Raw genomic sequence first — 19,267 nt, forward strand, 5'->3', positions numbered from 1 at the left:
AACATTTATCATGCGCATAGATAGTGGCTTGTTTTTCAAAGCTTGTCTTCCTATGATTACACTGAAAACGCGAAAATAAAATATAAAACTTTAATAGTGTCGCACGCCTAGAAGGTTTTCATGACTTTAAAGGGACTCTCCCACCTTCCAAAAGGTTAACGAATTGGCATAAATGTGATGTCCCGTAGTCCATGGAAATATAAAAAATGAATATTTACCAAACGTCACCGAAAAATATTCACTAGTTTTCAATATATATGACTTTTACTTTTGTTTACTTTTTGGGACCTCCGCTGTCCCTACGACGTCATTTGGAAGCAATAATATAATTTGGCATCCTAAAAGTGCACAAAGTAGTATATAACAACACGTTTTACCGATGATTTTAGCATAAAATTTAAAAATGGTTAGATCTCCGCTGACGTCACAAATTCTAAGTTCAAATGCAATTTCAAATGCATTAGCCCCTTAGAATCTGAAAACTGCATGCTTGAAATTAAATATCTCTGGATTAAAGCAATTCTCGACGTTGTGAGTGTCCAAACCGGCAAGTGCAAGCCACGGGACCCCAATTTGGCTATCTCAACTCAAAACTTGTGGTAAGGTGGGATGGTCACTTTAAGTGTTTGCGTATTGGCCTTTGAGCTAGCTGGGTGCTCATTTAACCCGCGCCCCGTTGGGCTCTGCCGAGCAACGCGCCCGGTTGGGGGGCCATTTTGGCCCCCCCTAAGATCTCGAGAACCACGCAACATAGCGACAAGCGGTAAACGGCGTTGGATAGCCCCAGCGGGGAACTACCTTGTGATCCAATTTTAGTGACCTAGGTCAAACCGATGACGTCACAGGTCAGGTCAAATGTCCAATTTTCACCGTTTACAGGCATTTCAAGAAATGCGTTGTAAAATCGAGTAAAATGCGTTTCATTGAAAATCATCGATGGGGAAATGTTCTTCAAACACATATTTTGCTATTTGAGGTCACTGATATCAGGTCAGGTCACAGAGGTCAGGTCACGGGGGGTCACAATATGAAAGTGTCGTGTGATACATGTTTTATGGTCCATTTTACATGACAAATGCGATTATGTGGGTCAGGCAGCCTTTGGTGCCAGCTTAGGTCACCTTTTGGCCAAGGTCAGGTCAAGGTCAGGTCAAGGTCAGGTCAAATTAGGTCAAATTTTAAAGCTGATACTTTTGCATAAAATGGGTATCGAATCGATGCAGCTCGTCACGGGGAGTTCAATGGTGGTCTTTGTTTTGCCGTACGTGATCTAGAATCGCTAAAAATTGAGTTCAAAAAGTTGACGTCATCATTTTGAACAGTTTTTTCGCTATAACTTGGCCAAAAAACGAGATATCGATCTGAAATTTGGTATGTATATAGACGAGCGCTGGGACTATCGGTTATATTCCGGTTTTTTCGAAATTCGGAAAATTTTTGGATTTTTTCCTAGTTTTTCTAAAAAAAATCAATTTTTTTTGGTCAAATTTTCAATTTTCTTTGGTCAAATACCAAAAATTTTGAAAATCCGAGATAGCAGTTTTGTAGCGCCGCTTTTTTTCTACTAGACCATATAAAGAACTTTAAAATTGCTTGATAACTGTAGATTTGGTGAGCGTTTCAAGATTGCATGTTTTTTGCTCATTTTTGCTCGAACATGACCTCAGTTTGACCTCAATAACTCCTGACCTAAGGTGACCTAAGACTTGAAATTTGGTGTGAAGGTGTCAAATTGATGCCCAGGAAGGTGCTGGAAATTTGGTGGCGCTGCGTGCCGCCGTTTTCTTGCTATTTAGGAAAAACCACAGGGGGGCCAAAATGCCCCCCCAACGGGGCGAGGGAGAATAATTAAAATATTGCCCTGAATATGCAACGGTTTTTGTGACCTGGTCACCTGACCTGAGGTGACCGGGACTCAATAATTTTTAGATTAGAAGGGCATGGTTACCTACCTACAAGTAACTCAAAATTTATTTCTGTTATTGGTATGGAAATCAGCAGCATACTCAGCGAATTTATCAAGCTGTACCGTACCCTGCACCCACACCAGGCTGGAAGCACACCGAAAGTTTCACTTACGATGATCTTGTTCATTGCTCGATTGTTCGATTCCCAGCACACTCTTGCAGTAAGGCCCTGAAGCTCTAGTACATCTCAGATCCGCCAGGTTTGCCAGGAGTGGTTACTGATAGTCAACCGCACGGGTGATAGCCCTATCGCGTGAAGTTAACGGATGTTTACGATATCGAACGGATAATGGATGCATCTGAGGCATAAGATACTATGTTTCATCAGGCTTTGAGTTACCTTCTTTCCTGATCGTTCATGGCCATTTATTTGGCAATAGCCAGTACCTGCCTAAGGGGTGTGCTGTGCCAATACGAAATTTCAATTTTAAGTAAACCTAGTTCAAACGTACAAGGACTTAGAGTAGGCTGTTCTGTTGCATGCCGCATATTCTTAAAAAATCTCCCAGTACCTAAAATATTGCACCTAACGGCCTCCAAGCACCGAGCGTATTCGTCGGTGCAGCGCGACGACCTCCCCCTAGGAGGCCGAATGGAATCGTCCATTTTCCGCGTGTGAATCGATTCAGTTGGACGACGGCCTGGCGCGGGAACTCGAGGCAAAACAAGCCAAGTCGCGGGCAACGAGCGGCCGCAAACCGTCATGAGTTCGCCGTGGGTGGCACGCGGTCTGTGCGGGAAGATTTCCCACGGCTCCATGTGATCGGAGGAGCAGAAGTGAGGTTCGACTGTTGCGGCCCATCCCATGGCAAGGCTCAAGTGCGGTGGTGAACAGGAAACGTGAGTAGCTGGCGTACCTCATGTAATTTTGCGAGTTATGGGGCATTGTAAGGTCAGTGGTTTGGTATTTTATGACAGGTGAGGTTTGGTACTTTGGTGCACGGACAGAAAAGTGATTGGAGCTTCTAAGGCAGGCTTAAATTGAACATGGGTGTCAAATCTTTACAGGTAGGTGCTCTCATAAATCCTTTAGAAGTGCTGAAATACGAATAATGTTTGGATTCAGGTGAAACCTCAAGCAAGGCTATTCATTGCACTTACAATGCTCAAATAGATACTATCGTTTGAGAATATGTTTTCGCTCATGATTGAGGTAGAATGTTGTCAGCTGCGGTTGAGTAAATGCATGATGGAGATGTGAATTATAGGAGCAGGCATTGGCATTGGCAGCCGGCTAAATAAATCGCTCATCTGTAGACTTGTGAAAACATATATTCATCATTGACATAGGGAACACGTAAACTTTTATCGTGCTTTCTAACGTACCGCAGAAGTTTCGGGGTTGCGTTTCGGGGGATATTGCATAGGTACACTAAGCATTCATTCACCTGTAAAGTCATTATCACCGCAATACAGACTTGGACCAAAGGCGACGGCACGGCAGGGGTCAAGGTCACCCACGCTGGGGAGGCGGATTTGTGGAGCTGGAACACCCAAAGTTTCTAACAATTCTTTACCTATAATATATCATCATGTGTGACGTCATTTGTGTCATTTGAGGTCATCAAAGTTTATTCGTAAAATTACCGATCAAGTTGAGTTGGATAACCCGAAGAGACACCAAAAAACTTTGCTGTTAATTCAGATAACCTTGCACGGGAACAAAATAGCCCCATAAAAATTCAATTCATCGTGACAAACTGCATCAGATAGACACCTTTTCGGGTCTTACAAATCAACTTCAAATCTTGACCCCACTTGACCTGACCTTCACCTGAACTTGACCTGAAATTCATGCAAATGTAGTGTATATCACTAATTTGGTGTGCCCATTGAATTATACGAATAAAATGACCCGTAAAACATGTTTCGCACATGCTATGTTTTACCCATATTTCGCTTTTGGTGACCTGACCTGACCTTGGCTTGACCTTTACATGACGTGGTATGTAAAGAACCTTGGTAGAACCAAGGTCTTGGTAGCCTGAGAACACGTTTTGGATAATCAATCTCAGTCCATTCTTCGCCAACTGCGCTCCAAAGCCGATAATGTACTTTCCTTTTTGTACCCTTTAGACCTTGACCTGACCTTGACCTGACCTCTGACCTACTTCAGCAAAAAAATGGCTGCATATGGCAAATGGCAAATAGCTGGCTCCTTGTTTACAGTTTTCGATTACCGCTTTTCCCACCTTTCTACGACTATCGGTTCGGAAGTTAGACGGGGGGGGAGGGCAGAATATACCCCTCCCCCCACAGGGCGTGTATGGCTGGATAGCCCAGCGGGGCGCGGGATATAGGACGTCAATCATAGGACCTTAGTTGAAAAAAAGAGGAGATAAGATGTAAAATATAAGAAGACGAAGAATCGCTGTCGGTCCGTTGGACTCGTAAAGCCCTGACGTCGTGAATTTCAATGATAGCCACACAGCATAAACACACAGGAATAGCTCCTATGTAGTAAGTTTATGGTATACCATTACCTTCATATACAGACGATGGCGATTTAGTAGCTTTTCATTTTATATGTTTTGTCTTTTAACGTATTTTCTTGTTTTTGTTTCAGGCCCACAATGCTTAACATGATGGACGTTGGAGACAATGCCAATGCAGAATCACCGGTGAAGGCACATCAGTGAGTACCTGAAATATACAAATAGCATTCACTTGTAGGGCTCGGGTCATATGTGACATGTTCGAGTGAATGGAACACAGGATTAGCCAGGCAATGCAGTGTTTGTTTTGTTGGCAAAGCCACCGCATACGATGCGAGGATAAAGCAAGGCATTCGACTGAGTCGATCACCGATTTGCGCGCCTCAGCGGACGAGCCCGACCCGTTGGGAGGAACTGTCCCAGAGACTAGAGAGACGCAACAGATCACCGCGAATTCATAGGGAGCCGACCCATCGAATGCAACAAATGAGATTGCAATTAATATTTACTTCGCCTCGTAAAAATGCACCCGTTTATAAAACTGGAATAGGTTTCTATATTTGAGGTGAAACGGCATGCTTTTAGTTAGCTTTTTTTCATAAAACATCAAAAATATGCCGCTGAAGTCCAACATTTTAGCCTTCTATTCAAGCCGATTGCGCCATTTTGATGTATTTGTTGGCAAAGTCAAGGGACTTTGGGGTCATTATTTGCCCTATCCATTACGTCAGACGTTGCTGAAACTTTTTAGTTTTCTTCACATTAAAAGAAAACTAAGCAACAAAAACTGTACTCTAAGATCTCAAAATTGTCGAATGGTGCGAGGAACGTCTTTCATTATTGGGAACCTTTAGGGGACGTATACGCCCTCGCAGCGCCCAATACCATCTTTCTGAATTAGGCCATTGGTTCTTTTGAGACTCTTTCAGGGCCGTGGGATAATGGTTGGAATAAGGCGAAGACATTCATTTGTCGAGCACTGACTGGTGCTTGGCAGAGACACGAGCCTATACCCACTGGGATGAGAGTGCTCCGGTAGGACATGCTACCCAACCGTTCGAACAGCCACTCCAAAAGGGAAACGCCCCCCCCCCCCTACGGGTGGCAGTGTCCGGGAAGTTCCATGCGGGGCACGGGTTAAAATATAGCTTTACAGAAAATTGAGTCTGCTCTTTTTCACGAAATGTCAACGATAGCCGATGTTTTGCACAGTCTTGGGTCAGTCAGTGACCTGACAGGTCGGGTCAGTAATTCAAAGTACAAAAAAGTTTTTATTTGCGACCTTCTTCAAAAAAGCAAAATAGAGGTAGTTGCATGCTCGCCTTGTCAAGAGGCGACGAATGCTGGATTTTTGTTGGAAAAAGATTAAGATCAGGGTTGATTTCAGATGACCTTGAATGCTACAGACACATGCGGTGCGTCATACATAAAGTATTCATAGGCGCTTATTATTAATCTAGTATCGATTTTGCTATAAGCGATAAACTGATAGAGGTTCAGGAAAGATGAAAGTAAAATTATAATGACTCCGGAAGCCCATAAAATAGCCTCTTAAAATATTTTCCGTGATTGATTTTACATGACCTTGACCTGAATGCAACCCTTCCCCACCCCTGACCCCGGGGGCTGGGGTGAAGCAAATTCTGTCCCTCATTCTGTCTAACTTTCAAACGAATAGTTGCATACATAGAAAGAAAGACGAGAGTAAAGGCAATCGAAAACTTCCAGCGAAACAGTTTGGGCCCCCAAACTCACTTTAGATGGGCCAAAAATGTTATATGTAAGCAGGTTATAGGTCGGGTCGATATCAGGCTGCTCCATCTCGCAGCTCTCACTCGCTTTTCTCACTCCGCCGAGTCGCTGCATCTCTGTCTCCCCCGCTGCAATAACTTTCCCCATTCTGCCAATGATACTCCATTCCCCGTGATAGTACAGCTAACCTCTGCCAGATTATCTGTCAGGTCTATCTCTAAGCTCTAGATTATTTCTGACATGTCGCTAGAGACTGATCTAGTTATTTTGTGTAGTAACACGTCTAATCCTTCCTCTGCCTGCGGTCGATTTCATAAAAAGACGTGAAATGCGATTGACGCAGTTTTCCACTCATTCTGTTGCATTTTAGGCCCGAACTGTTCCATAAATCGATTGCGGATATAGCCATAGGTATGATATTATTGACAATGATTTAAGAAGTGGATGTAGTAACATAACGCCCAAAACAAACAAAAACGTACAATTGGCGCATATTACACCCTCGAATCCAAATAAGACTACCCATTTCTAAGAGTACGTAGTTTCTTGGGCCGTAAAATACACCCTGATGTAAAATGTTACCAAGTTTATGAATTCGGCTGCATGTCGCTGCAAATTGGTCCCTGTGATGTGGTTCCACCTAGCCCCACTCTTGCCAGGTCTCTTCGGTCTGGTGTCTTCCCTGTGATAAAAAACTTTACTCCTCCCTGCCAGGTCGCTGCAGCCTTTATTCCATCCTCTAAAACACACCTAACCCCTCTCCGTCAGGTCGCTGCAGCCTACTATGGACGTCAAACCCCTTGAGACCCCACTTTTTTGCGATAATTTTTAAATGCGTGAACTCTCGTTGACGATATTCTGGCAATATGTGTGTTTCAGAACCTGCCGAAACTTTTACATATTACTAAAATTTTGACGCCAAACGATTATGAAAGGTACATACTTCTCATTCACTCGTAATGCCTAAGGTCAATTCAGGCCCGGGCAGAGGCTTGCGTGCGGCCATACTCGATCCCCGCCACCAGCGCCATCTGCTCTTAATATCATCTACCAGCGCCCGCTACCGCTACCAGCTACCGCCCAGCATCAAGCCTGAATGGAGCGCGAGACGCGAGTGACCGGTCGCCGGGCAAGGAGCGCCGGAGGGGTAGGGCGGAGCTTAGCGCTGACGTCATTACGTGGCTCCGCCCCATGAGCGCGTAGCCTCTACCCAAACAGCAGATTCGTTCCGTGAAATTTAACATAACGTGTGAATGAGAAGTACCTTTCATAATCGTTTGGCGTCAAAATGCCTCAGTAATAAAAGTTTCGGCAGGTTCTGAAACACACATTGCCAGAATATTGTCAACGAGAGTTGACGCATTTAAAAATCATCGCAAAAAGTTGAGGTCTCAAGGGCTTTGACGTCCATAGTAGTCCATCCTCTATAACACACCTAACCCCTGTCTGCCAGGTCGCTGCAGCCTGGTCCATTCTCTATAACACACCTAACCCCTGTCCGTCAGGTCGCTGCAGCCCGGCCTCTCGCCGCAGCACGGGCCGCTCGAGCGCGAGGAGGCGGTGTCCGGTGGTGACTCTGCCTCCTCCCGACTGACCATCGTCGGCGACGACACGCGCAGCGGCTGCAGCGACGACGGCAGCCGATCGGCCACCGACAGCGCCGCCCTGCTGCCCTTCCAGTTCCCCAAGAAGCGCGGACGCAAGTCCAAGAAGCTGCTGGAAGCCATGTGAGTTGTGTGTGGTGGCGGTAGTGAAGGTAGAACGAGTAGGTAGAACGAGTAGAACGAGCAGTAAAAGGTAGTGAAGGTAGAACGAGTAGGTAGAACGAGTAGAACGAGCAGTAAAAGGTAGTGAAGGTAGAACGAGTAGCGAAGTGGAGAGGATGGGTAGTGGTAAATGCTCAGAGATGAGAGAGATGTGGACTGAAGATGTGGGGTTTGACTTAGGAAAGATCGGAAGTGGCTCAAAGCTTACCACTCGCAAAATTGTCACCTTCCAGCACTGTGGAAGCTCTATTTTACCCAGGCTCGCATGACTTGTCATAGGAATATTGGACTCGACCATCCTCTTATAGTGTCTGTTGTCTGGGCTGGATTACGCCAACAACATAACCCATGTTTATGGAAACTCTTTTGCAGGGCGGCAGCCGGTATGGAGGTGCCAAAGTACAAGACTCCGGTGCGTAGTTCTGACCCGAACAAGCCTCGGAAAAAGCACGACCGTTTCAACGGTCTGACCGAGGAGCAGCTCTCCCAGCTGACTCTTCCCGACCACCTGGCTCCTGGCCTGGACATCGTCTTCGTGAGTAACTGCAGCACCCACTGTGCGCTCCTCGGCAACGTCCGAGTTTGTTTGTCGGTGTATGTGCGTGTGTATGTGCGTGTTCCATATTGTGTTTGGGCGTCCTATGTCTGCATGGGCTTTGTTTGCTATTTATTTTACCTGTTTAGAGCCTAAGCAATATTTGTACTTTCTTTATAACCCCATACATGTGCTCATTTATGTTTACTTCATTTCGCTTTGAGATGTTTTCATTTAGCTTGCTGGTTTGCAATGTCTTAAAATGAGTGAAGTGTCGTTATTCTAAATGGCATCTATGAAAGTGAGGTCAGCAGATTTATTATGTAAGTTTCACTGCTCATGATGTATTCTTATGTCAGTTGCTTCTACTTCTTTCACAAGAGCGTCCACTCCTGCCCAAGTAGTGTCGTGCCGTGCTCTATTTCCTGCGGGCACCTCGAGTGTCTCCTGCGTCCCATTTCTAGACGACGACCGGAATGTCGCCCGTGTCTTATTTCCCTGGGGAGAAGAGTCGCCAGAAAAGGCGGCCCCGCGCCCGATCGAACGCACTCCAACTATCTGCAGATTCGTGGAGGGCCTTGAAGCGCACCGGCAGAGGAAATGAACGGATTTCGTCGCGAACAGAGCCGTAGCCCCGAGATGTAAAGTTCTTTGGTTCGATTGTGCTGATTGAGGAGCCGTTTTGCGTGAATCAAAGTTCCAAATGAAGAAGTTGCGACCGTTTGAAATTTATCAGGGCATCTCTTGGCCTGTTATAGCCCTCGCAAATAGGTACATGCAGATTACAGACTTTAAACAACTGTTGGTTAGGTACTCAACTACTTCAAGGCGGTACCTGCAATAACCATTGTTAGTTACTTCTTTGAATGAAGGTCGTTGTCACGTATAAACTTTGTGTACATTGCCACATTTTACACACTTTTTGAATATAACAGCCTGCATTGGTACAATTTGTTCACGCTCAACTGTGCTGAACGATTTACTATTATCTCATTTCCCTCCTGTTTAGATGACACTCAAATACCCTTTTTATGACCCCAGGCCCTTACCAATGTAATGTAATGCTCAAAAGCCTCCTAATGCGTCATGATGCGATTTCAAATACGATCTGAAGAACGAAGATTCGTCGTAATGGATTCTTCCGTTTTTTTCATGGCCGTCGAGTGACCTTGGTTACCATTAAAAAGGCGATGGTGTCATCCAAATGCAGACATGTTGAGAAACGCAACTCAGCTAAAAATACGTTCAAACGGGGAACACTTTCTCAGACTCAAACCCTTCATGATAAGCTGTTTAACCCGCGCCCCAGTGGCGGTCTCAGCCAACTTCGCCCTAGTGGGGGGGGGGGGGGGCATATGTTGCCACCCACCTCTAACTCAAAAACTAAGAGGGCTAGAAAGACGCGGTAAAAAGCAGTCGATAGCTCTCAATGCGTACGTTTGAAAGTATTTCGGTCATTTTTCATCTTGGAGCAATATTGGGGTCACTGGAGGTCATCAAATGTCAAAATTTGCCAAATGTCATTATATTTTTTCAGGAAACATGCTTATATCTTAGGAACTATGATAGCTAGAAAAACGCATGGTCGATATAGCTAGAAATATATATATATATATAGCTAGATAGCTAGAAAAAAGCAATCGATAGCTTTTGAACTCTTCTTTCGATAAGGTTATCATCAAAATTGACCTCAGGTCAACGGTTTAGCCTCCAGAGGGCAAAAACTCCAAAAATAGCTGTTTTTTTCGCAAAGTGTTTTTCGACAATAACTTTTGACTAGAAAAAGCCACGACATTTCTATTGCCAGAATCGTGTTCCTCTCGACGAGACACGTTGAATGAACTATAATTTGACCTTGAAAGGTTAACTTGAAAATTTGACCTCAGGTCAAGGTCATGACCTAACCGGAAAAGGTCATGTTGCATATCATTCGATGCGTCTCAACAAGACAAACACAATAAAGCCATCACCAGGGTTCTATCTCTTTCCAATCGCGAGTTATTGGCAAAAATCTGTTTGTAGCCTCAAATGACCTCGGATGACCTTTGTAGAGGCTATCAGCAAAAATGACACCTTGGTCATCACGGGTGGTCCAAATAATTGTGATTCTGAATTATTTGGACTGTTCCCAAGCGTACACACGTATCTAGAGGCATTTTCATTTTTCTCCATTGACTTATAATGGTAAGGTCACGCCACTGACCTGACCTTAGGTCACGAATATTAAAAAATCCGAGATATACAAATTGTAGGCGCCCATAACATCATGCAATCCACCAAGTTTAAAACCTTTCTGACAAACACTGCAGGCTGGGCATGATTGCAAACTTTTTTTAGGCCTGGTCAGTTAACTTGACCTGGTGACCTGACCTGACATAACCTGGGGTCAAAAAATTCACACATTGTCCAAAATTGATGTACGAAAAGCTATGCCAAGCGGCGCGGCGCTACGCGCCGCGGTTTTTTATTTATACGCAAAAAACGCGACAGGGTGGTAACATATGCCCCCCCCCCACTGGGGCGAAGGTTAAACAAAAATAGTTATCGTCATATAAAGAAAAAATATACGATCTCGTTTATTGACCTTTAGCTTGCCATTCTTGTCTAGTTATTGTTAGCGGAATGGAACTTCTTATCAGAAATATGTTATAAAGGATTCTGCAGTAGATAGTACCAATGCAAGAATGAGCAAATTTTAAAATAAGTATTATAACATCATATTATAAATATATATTCAAACTATAGTTTCCTAATATGGACTTCGTTCCCAATCAAAATTGTGAAAATGCAAACTAAAATATAATTATATAGTCGCACGATGGGTAACGCCACATAAACGATAGCCTCTCTCACAAGGTTACTTACGCCATGATTTAGGCTGAAACATAATGCTGCAGATAAGAGTGTCCTGTAGCAAGTCACTTCTTCCTTACCGATCGGTGCATGTGCGTGGCATGAACTAAGTGCCCGGTTACCATGTGTCAAAGCATGCCTTCGCACTTTGGGTCCACACTTCTGTATCATTTAGGGGCCATTACGTGGTAGGTTTGCGAACAGAACAGATTAAACGCTGGAAGGAACTGCATAATTCATTCGGTAGCAGGTTCATGACTGCGAATTGGAATGTAAGTTACAGCGTGGTAGCTTCAGTCCGCCACTGCTTTGGCGTTCAGCGTGACATAGAAATAACTGTAATATCACTGATGGTATCTGGCTTGGGTATGCTGGTATAATTATGGCTCCTGAGATTGGGGAGAATTTCCCATGGGGCGAAATAAACGGGGTTACAGGGGAATGGTGAATGTTCCGAAATTAGACCTTTTATATTGTATGCAGTAACAGACATCGCGCTTCTCCCAAAGGATGCGGGTCACTGGGTTGTGGAGGCATTTATGGATAAGCGTTTGGTGGAAACTGGCAAGTGAAATCCTTTTTATCAGAGAACATCAGGCAAAAAAAAACATAGTAGTAGATGCCAGTGAATCTCCGTAGCTCACGGGCTTCGTCAGTGAAGCGCGAGTTATGTCTATGTGGCCCTGTTGAACGCTGCTGCGCCCAGCCCCGAGGCAACCCAGCCGTCAGAGCTCTGTGAATGTCTACCAGCCGTGCGCCCCCGCCCCGCCCCTCCCCTCCCCTCCCCTTCCCCAGCTTCATCGCTAATGGCTGTCGGGCCGGGCCGCCGCTCAGAGCCCCTCTCTCCCTCCTCCCGTGCTCTGCCCGGTCGAGACTTCACTCGAGGCCGGATATTCCAGCTGCGCAGCCGAGGCCGCCATCAAAGCCCTCCCTCCCCCGGCCCTCTCCCCTCCCCCTCCCCTCCCCCAGGGGTCCCTGCAGCTGCCTGTGACAGCCGCGGGGGAGGGGAGGGGCAGAGGGGGAGCTGCTGCCACGCTGGCTCGCTGGAGTGAGAGGAGAGAGGGCTCGAGCCGACACAGAAGCTGCTCCTTTCCTCTCTCCTCGGGGACCGTGCTGCGGACTCGGCGCTCGCTGGCGATAAGGCTGCGTTTTAACGAGCTCGCAGACACCCAGATTTGGGCGATGATATATCATTCACATCTATACCGAATCACAGACCTGCCGAAAATAAATGGATGCGACACTCATGGAATAGCTTGAAAGTATAAGTGGCGGCACTAGCCCTTAATTTTGTCAATAATCATATGATCGCTAGTCTTCCAGCGAACGCCGATACCACCGAATTGGTCTGAAAACGGTTCGAGTCGTGACGAAGGGTGTAGGGGAGGAGCGAAAGAGTAGAATGGGCTGCAGGCTCGCTCTGAAAGGTTGGCTGCATCGGGAGGCACGGGCAGAGACCCTGGGTGTGAGAGGACACTTGCGAGCATCTGTAACTGTGAGAGCGTGTGCTGAGTGAGAGAGCGCTCACAATAATGCCCTACCGAATTTCACGTGTAGCTGTCATGTAGGTAGCGCTAGATGCCTATCGCTACAGTTTGCGCCTGAAGGTATACTGTACCGCACAACTCCAAACCTATGTTATACCGCTGCCGCTAGATGTCACTACAGTGTCCGCCTGAAGTTATACTGTACCGCATGGCATATGCTATATGGGAACGATGTAAATAGCGTTACTTTAATGAAAAATTGCACCGGTAGTCGCTAGGTATCTCACTAATGATGAAATCGCAACTCCTAAGGCTTCCCACGGGTGCGTGAACCGGTTGTTATTGAACAAAACTTGACCTTGATCGTTCGTTTTTCAGATCGGCATTAACCCGGGCCTGGTGGCGGCGTTCAAGGGGCACCATTACGCCGGGCCTGGAAACCACTTCTGTAAGTCACCGTAGTTCATAGTTCGGTATCATTCGTAAAACTGTTCATAGAGTTCACGCATTAAGTCATGTTCAGGACTGCAACCCATATGAATATAAAGATAAAAGGGCTATAGAGTTCACGCATTAAGTCATGTTCAGGACTGCAACCCATATGAATATAAAGATAAAAGGGCTGTGTTCCCGTACGTTATTTCATTTCCAACCATCGAAAATCCAACCAATATATTTTTAAAATATCGCTCTGATTGATTCCTCGATTGGCAGCTTTATTCTAGGTTGGCTTTGACATGCTTTTCTTATATTCATTACATTATATGAAACCTTTTACCGCGATCTCCTTTTTGTTTCTCGCTATATCAGAATCATTGCGACCAGAGAACACAAGAGAGACGCCCTATACCTTTCTTTGAACGTCCGGTTGGGTGGTATGCTTTAACAGCCGCGTACCTGGCGTGTTTCGCCGCCGTATCCCCACCTTCCACTAACGTCGTGTCCGGCCCGCCTGTTCCGCCTCCCTCAGGGAAGTGCGCCTACCTAGCCGGCCTCATCCCTGAGCCGCTGGGTGCAGAGGATGACTTCCGGCTCATCGACCTCAAGATCGGCTTCACCAACATCGTGTCCCGCACGACCAAGGGCAGCCAGGACCTCACGCGCAAGGAGATCAAAGAAGGTTAGTGCGCGCTCACCCTGGTCAAAGTACACTTAGTGTGTTATTCGAGAATGTGCGTAAGGTACCGCTTAGAAACATTCAGAGCTCAGTGCATGCATATAAATACCGGTGAGGAGCGGAAAAGATTGGGCCGCTTCAGAATCCAAAGATACGACAGTTAGCAAAGTCAAAAGACTGAGCTGCTTGGGTCAATGGTAATTAACTGATAACTGGTCTCTTTCAGGTGCGAAAATACTGCTTCAGAAGCTTCAATTATTTAAACCAAAGATAGCAGTTTTTAACGGCAAAGGCATCTTCGAAATATTTTCTGGGAAGAAGGAATTTCTCTTCGGCAAACAACCAGAGAAAATCGAAGGCACGCAGACGGTAAGTTTTCGTTGAACGCGCTGCATGCTTGCTTCGTCACTAAAATTTCACCAACTGGCTGCTGCCTCAGCATGGAATGCGTCCAGGGATTGATTTGAATTGAACATAGAAATATTCATAAAATCATCCCGCTTTCAAAACACCAAGTGGTGTTTAAGGCAAAAGAAATGCAAAACATTCAGCATGACGAGTGACCAGGCCTTCATGCAAGCAAATATAATTATCTTTATTTAAACCGCTTAACCTCCTATGTCTAAAATGGTTGAAATTTTATGTAAATGCGCCAGAAACGAAACGGTTTGTTTCTCCCTTGCATAGCTATATCTGTCATTTGTCAGAGCTGTCACAGTGTTGTGTTCTTAAGTACTTAGCAACACTTTCAGAGCGATTTTTTTTTAATTTCATTTCGTTTTACCCCAACATGTCCCACCCGTCCTCTTTTCGCCCTCAGAACATCTGGGTGATGCCCTCCTCAAGCGCGCGGTGCGCTCAGCTGCCGCGCGCCCTTGACAAGGTGCCCTTCTACACGGCGCTGAAGAAGTTCCGCGACCATCTGAACGGCGAGATTCCTGAGCCAGCCGAGTCAGAGCTCACCTTCGAGCCTCCCAAACCTCCGGCGGCCCGCCAGGACCGGACACCGCCCTCGGAGACAGCCGACGGCGCGGAGGGCGTACCCCCGGGCAGCCAGCCGGGTGACCCAGCCGCCGCCGGACTCACCGTGCCCATCAAGAAGAAGCGCGGCAGACCCCGCAAGATTCGATTAGATGAGAATGGTGTGCCGTTACCTGAGACGGCGCCCAAGCCACGCAGAGCGCCGCCGGCTGACCCGAACAAGAAGAGAGGTCGGCCAAAGAAGAGCAAGACAGAGGCGGCGGGAGAGGCGGCGCCTGGCTACCCGATGGACCAGTCGAGTCCGGGTGTGGGCGGCTGCGGGGCTGGGTTCGGCCCAGGAGGGTACCCGGGGTACGAGGGAGGGCCGCAGCAGGAGCCAGGGATGTACGGAAGTGGGCAGTACCAGCAGTACGGCGGACAGTTTGGCATGGTCGGCGGACAGTGGGGACAGCCCGGCCAGTACGGACAGCCCCCGGCACACTACGGCGGGCCGTACCCGGGACAGTACAGCCCCGAGTACGGCCCGCCCACGGGCGGTCCCGGCTCCGGTCCGTACATGACACCGCCGTCCGGAGGATACGGACCAGGGGAACACTACGGCGGGGCACCGGGCGATCAGTACCAAACCGGCACGCCCTACTCACAGATGGGGCCATACGGTCAGCCAGGCCCGGACCAGCACGGCGCGGCACAGACCGGCCAGTATGGCCCACCGAGTGACCAGCACGGTCAGCCCTCTCACAGTCAGTACGGTCAGATAGCCGGCGATCAGCACGGCCCGGTGACCGGTCAGTACAGTCAGGCGCCGTCCGAGCCCCAGCCCACCCCGCCGGGGCAGTACGGTCCCCCGCCACACGGGAGACACGGCCCGGGTGGCCAGTACGGCCAGCCGCCGGCCGAGCAGCCATCAGCGGGTCAGTACGGCGATCAGCAGGGCACGCCGAGCCAGTACGGCCAGCCGGGATCGGACGGTCGGCCGCCGTCAGGGCCGTACCCGCTGCCCCCGTCCAGCCAGTACGGCGGCTCGGCGGCGGCCGGGCGGTGCAGCCAGTCACCAGCTGGGGATTACACACCCTCACCCACCCCCACCAGTCAGTACTTTCCGTCACCGGCGAGCCATTACACTCAGTCGCCGGGCAGTCAGTATAACCCGCCGTCATCGGGAGACCAGTGTGTGCCGTCACCGGCGGCCCAGTACAGCGCCTCGCCACCGGGGCAGTACACCCACTCTCCTCCGGGGCAATACTCGGCGTCACCGACAGCCCCACAGTCGCAGCTGCAGCCGGGCGGTGGGACGTACACTCAGCTGCTGTCAACTCCGCATCCCCTGCCGCCGAGCCAGTCGCCCGGAGCACGGTTCCCACCGTCCCCCTCAGCCCAGAGCGGCGCGCAGTCACAGGCTCAGTCGCCGCAGTACACTCAGCTGCTGTCCAGTCGTCAGTCCCAGTCCCAGTCGCCGCCGGGACAGCGGCTGCAATCGCCGTCGGGACAGTACTCGGCTTCCCCAGCCAGTCGATACCCCGCCTCCCCAGCGGCGGGGCACTTCACCCCGCCGGCCAGCGGGCCGCCGCCGTGGCACGGGGCACCTGCGGCCACACCCAGGCCTGGACCCGGACCCGGATCCGGAGCTGGACCCGGAGCTGGGCCGGCGACACCGGTCGGATACCGTCACAGTCCAGCTCCTCTCAGTTCTGGAGCCGGGACTAGCGGGCAGGCGTCACCCGCTGGAGTCACCCCTCCTCCAGCAGCGTCCCCGGCTACCAGGACCCCTGACAAGGAGCCGTCGCGCTCGACGAGCCCCGGTGCCAGCGAGCAGCGGCGCCCGCCGGCGGCGAGCGACCGCCAGTCGCCGGCGCACTACCCCTCCGGCCCTCCGGCGGGGGCGATCGATTTTTCGCAGCACCAGCCGCCGGCGAGCAAGGCGGATCTGGCGACTAAGTCTCTGTCGGACCTGGAGTCGCTGGTGGATCAGATTCCCAGTCTGGGCGGTGGTGAGGGGATGGCGCCGGCTCCGGCTCGTCACGCCCCTCCGCCGCCACCGCCGCCGGTACGACCACCCCTAGAGGTGGCCCCGTCTCCGCCCGGTGACCCGTACGGCCGGCTGTGCGCGCCGTACCCGACCCCGGCCGGGTACGGCTACTGTCCGGCGCCGTACAACTCCGGCGGTCAGCCGAGCTCAAACTTCTCGGTGGCCGCGCTGACCGGCGGCGCCGTGTCGCCTCCCGCGTCCGGCGCCGGCGGCCCGTGTCCCGGCCCGGCGCCGGCTGCGGCCGAGCTCGGTACCACCGGCGGTCCGTACCCGTACTCGGCGTACGGGGCGCTGCCGTACGCGGCCGGGCTGCACATGCCGCCGCCGCGGTACGCCTATCCGACGGGGTACGGCGCGCCGGGGTACCACCACCCCGGGTACGCGCCGCCACCGGGATTGGAGCGCCTCAAGCCCGATCATTTGGACGCACGGTTCGGCGCGTTCTAGAGACAGTTGGGAGGGGAGCGAGGGCGATATTAGAGACTTCCAGCGCGGGCCTAAGGGGCGAGCTGCTTCGTTGCTCATCAAGTTCGATAGCAGAAACTCGCGAAGCGATGTCGGTTGTGACGCTAGTCAGTCTGAATTGTGTTCTCATTTTTATCGATGCTTTTTGCGAAGAGCTATCGTTTGCCCAATCGATTTATTGCGTTGTCTTGATCTCGTGTTCATGATATTGATCTCATGTTCATGATATTGTTCTCATTGTGTTGCTCACTGCGTTGTTCTATGTATGTCAAAGGCGTAATTTCGGCGCTACTCTATGTTTTGTCCGCTTGCCGTGACTCGCGAGCATGAGGCGACGGAACAGCTCCATTGCCCGCACATCGCTACCGGCTCCATGTACAAACGATCTCAAATGAGCTTTGTGTGGGTCGCGGGCGTGCCGGCCGTCGCGTTTGGTAGCTAGTCTATTCTGCAGAGCTGCATGGAAGGACAATCACAGGGTACGGTGCATTGGCGTGTGTAATGTGTTCTACTTATTGCACAATCGCTTGCCGAGGCGAGCACGGCCGCTTCCACAAGCAGCAGTGTGCAACAATCGTTGCCGACACATCAGTATTGCACAGAGCCATCGAAAATGGCAGGGTTACGCGCACAGCGCAACGAAATAGTATTTTTCATTATCCATATTCGCAGACATTCGTTTACAATCACCCTCATTCTCGTTGTGTATCTTTGTACTGGATGGCTGTTTTCTCCAGTCGGCGCGCTGTTTTCAGCACACGTGTGTTCCAGTTGTGATCTTGTTTGGAGCACCTGCCAGCGTCCATAGGTTTGGCGGCGCCGCTCGGTCATCTGATCATCCGCATTCCGCGCGGAACTGAGCGGAACTCCGCCCCGCTTGCCTGGCCGGCAGTGTCCGACCTGCCGCGATATCGGCAGTCCGCTGGGTCGGCTCCTCTCGGCAGAACGCTGCCCAACGGCTCTAAGCTCCGACAGCAATAGAATCTCGGCGGCGGCTCGCGCGCACGCGCCCAGGCCCCGTTTGCTCAGCGCGAATGTCGCCGCCGGTCGACCTGCGTCCGGTTTCCAGCGTGTAACGAGCTCCGTCGCCCCTAGCGGCGCTGTGATATGGCTCGGCGGCGCGGCCGGGGCTTCTCTCGGGACCGGACGCGGATCTCGTGACGCTCTCAGAGCGCCAGATTGCTAGACCTGTTTGTGTAGCGCCAGTGCCGGCTCGCGCGCAGTCCCCAGGTGGAGTGTTCGGTCGTTTGGTGGGAGAGGTGTGTCCAGAACTGGTGTGGACTCTCGCCGACGCAGAGAACCCCTCCGAGGTAGCGATGCCGCGTTAGTAGGAATGGTCGGCTCGCCACCGTGCAATATGGGCTCGTGTGTGCGTGTGTGTGTTCGTGTGTGTGTGTGTTGGCCGGGGCATCAGGTGCCAAAGCGTCCCCGGGTGGGCCTCTCGGCCGGATATGTGTCCAGGCCACACGGGGAACCGTCGCCGCATTTCTGTTTGCTGTAGATCAGTTGGCCACCGGTGTCGGAGTGTTGGGGACCGGGGATGCCGGAATATAATCACTTGCATCAATGCGGGAACTGTGTATGAGCACGCTGCTTAGTCGAACGTTCTGCTTCCGTAAAAACAAAGACTACTATTGTGTCACCAAACGCACGAAAGTTTGATTATAGGGAAGAGATACTGAATGAACAGCAAAAGATAGTACGGTCAGATGAGACAGGCAGCAGCTAAACTACCGGACCGCAAGACTTTAACAGGGTGCTGATATTTTCATTCGAGATGATAATTCCATATCGGTATAAGTAGCCGGCGTAAGCTGAGAATGAGCTTAAGAAATCCTCTAAAAGGCATCTGTATTTTGTATCAACTTAAATCATAGTTT

The 19,267-nt window shown here is 49.9% G+C and overlaps 1 protein-coding gene across 2 annotated transcripts; it reads left to right on the top strand.

The window, feature by feature from the left end:
• The first annotated feature begins 2,588 nt into the window (after positions 1 to 2,588).
• Positions 2,589 to 18,954, top strand: LOC122375132 (basic proline-rich protein-like). Of its 2 annotated transcripts, XM_043354341.1 has the most exons (8): positions 2,589 to 2,807; positions 4,534 to 4,602; positions 7,660 to 7,881; positions 8,293 to 8,455; positions 13,174 to 13,243; positions 13,766 to 13,915; positions 14,139 to 14,281; positions 14,733 to 18,954. In XM_043354341.1, the coding sequence occupies exons 1-8, from the start codon at positions 2,773 to 2,775 to the stop codon at positions 17,367 to 17,369; spliced, it is 3,489 nt and encodes a 1,162-aa protein (XP_043210276.1). In that variant the 5' UTR covers positions 2,589 to 2,772; the 3' UTR covers positions 17,370 to 18,954. The 2 variants fall into 2 exon arrangements, with proteins under 2 accessions (XP_043210276.1, XP_043210277.1); XM_043354342.1 differs by lacking the exon at positions 4,534 to 4,602 and having other exon boundaries at positions 2,622 to 2,807.
• Positions 18,955 to 19,267: the final 313 nt, after the last annotated feature.

The sequence above is a fragment of the Amphibalanus amphitrite genome, unplaced genomic scaffold, assembly GCF_019059575.1.
Source record: "Amphibalanus amphitrite isolate SeventyFive unplaced genomic scaffold, NRLGWU_Aamphi_draft 001780F_arrow, whole genome shotgun sequence".
NCBI lineage: Eukaryota > Metazoa > Arthropoda > Thecostraca > Balanomorpha > Balanidae > Amphibalanus > Amphibalanus amphitrite.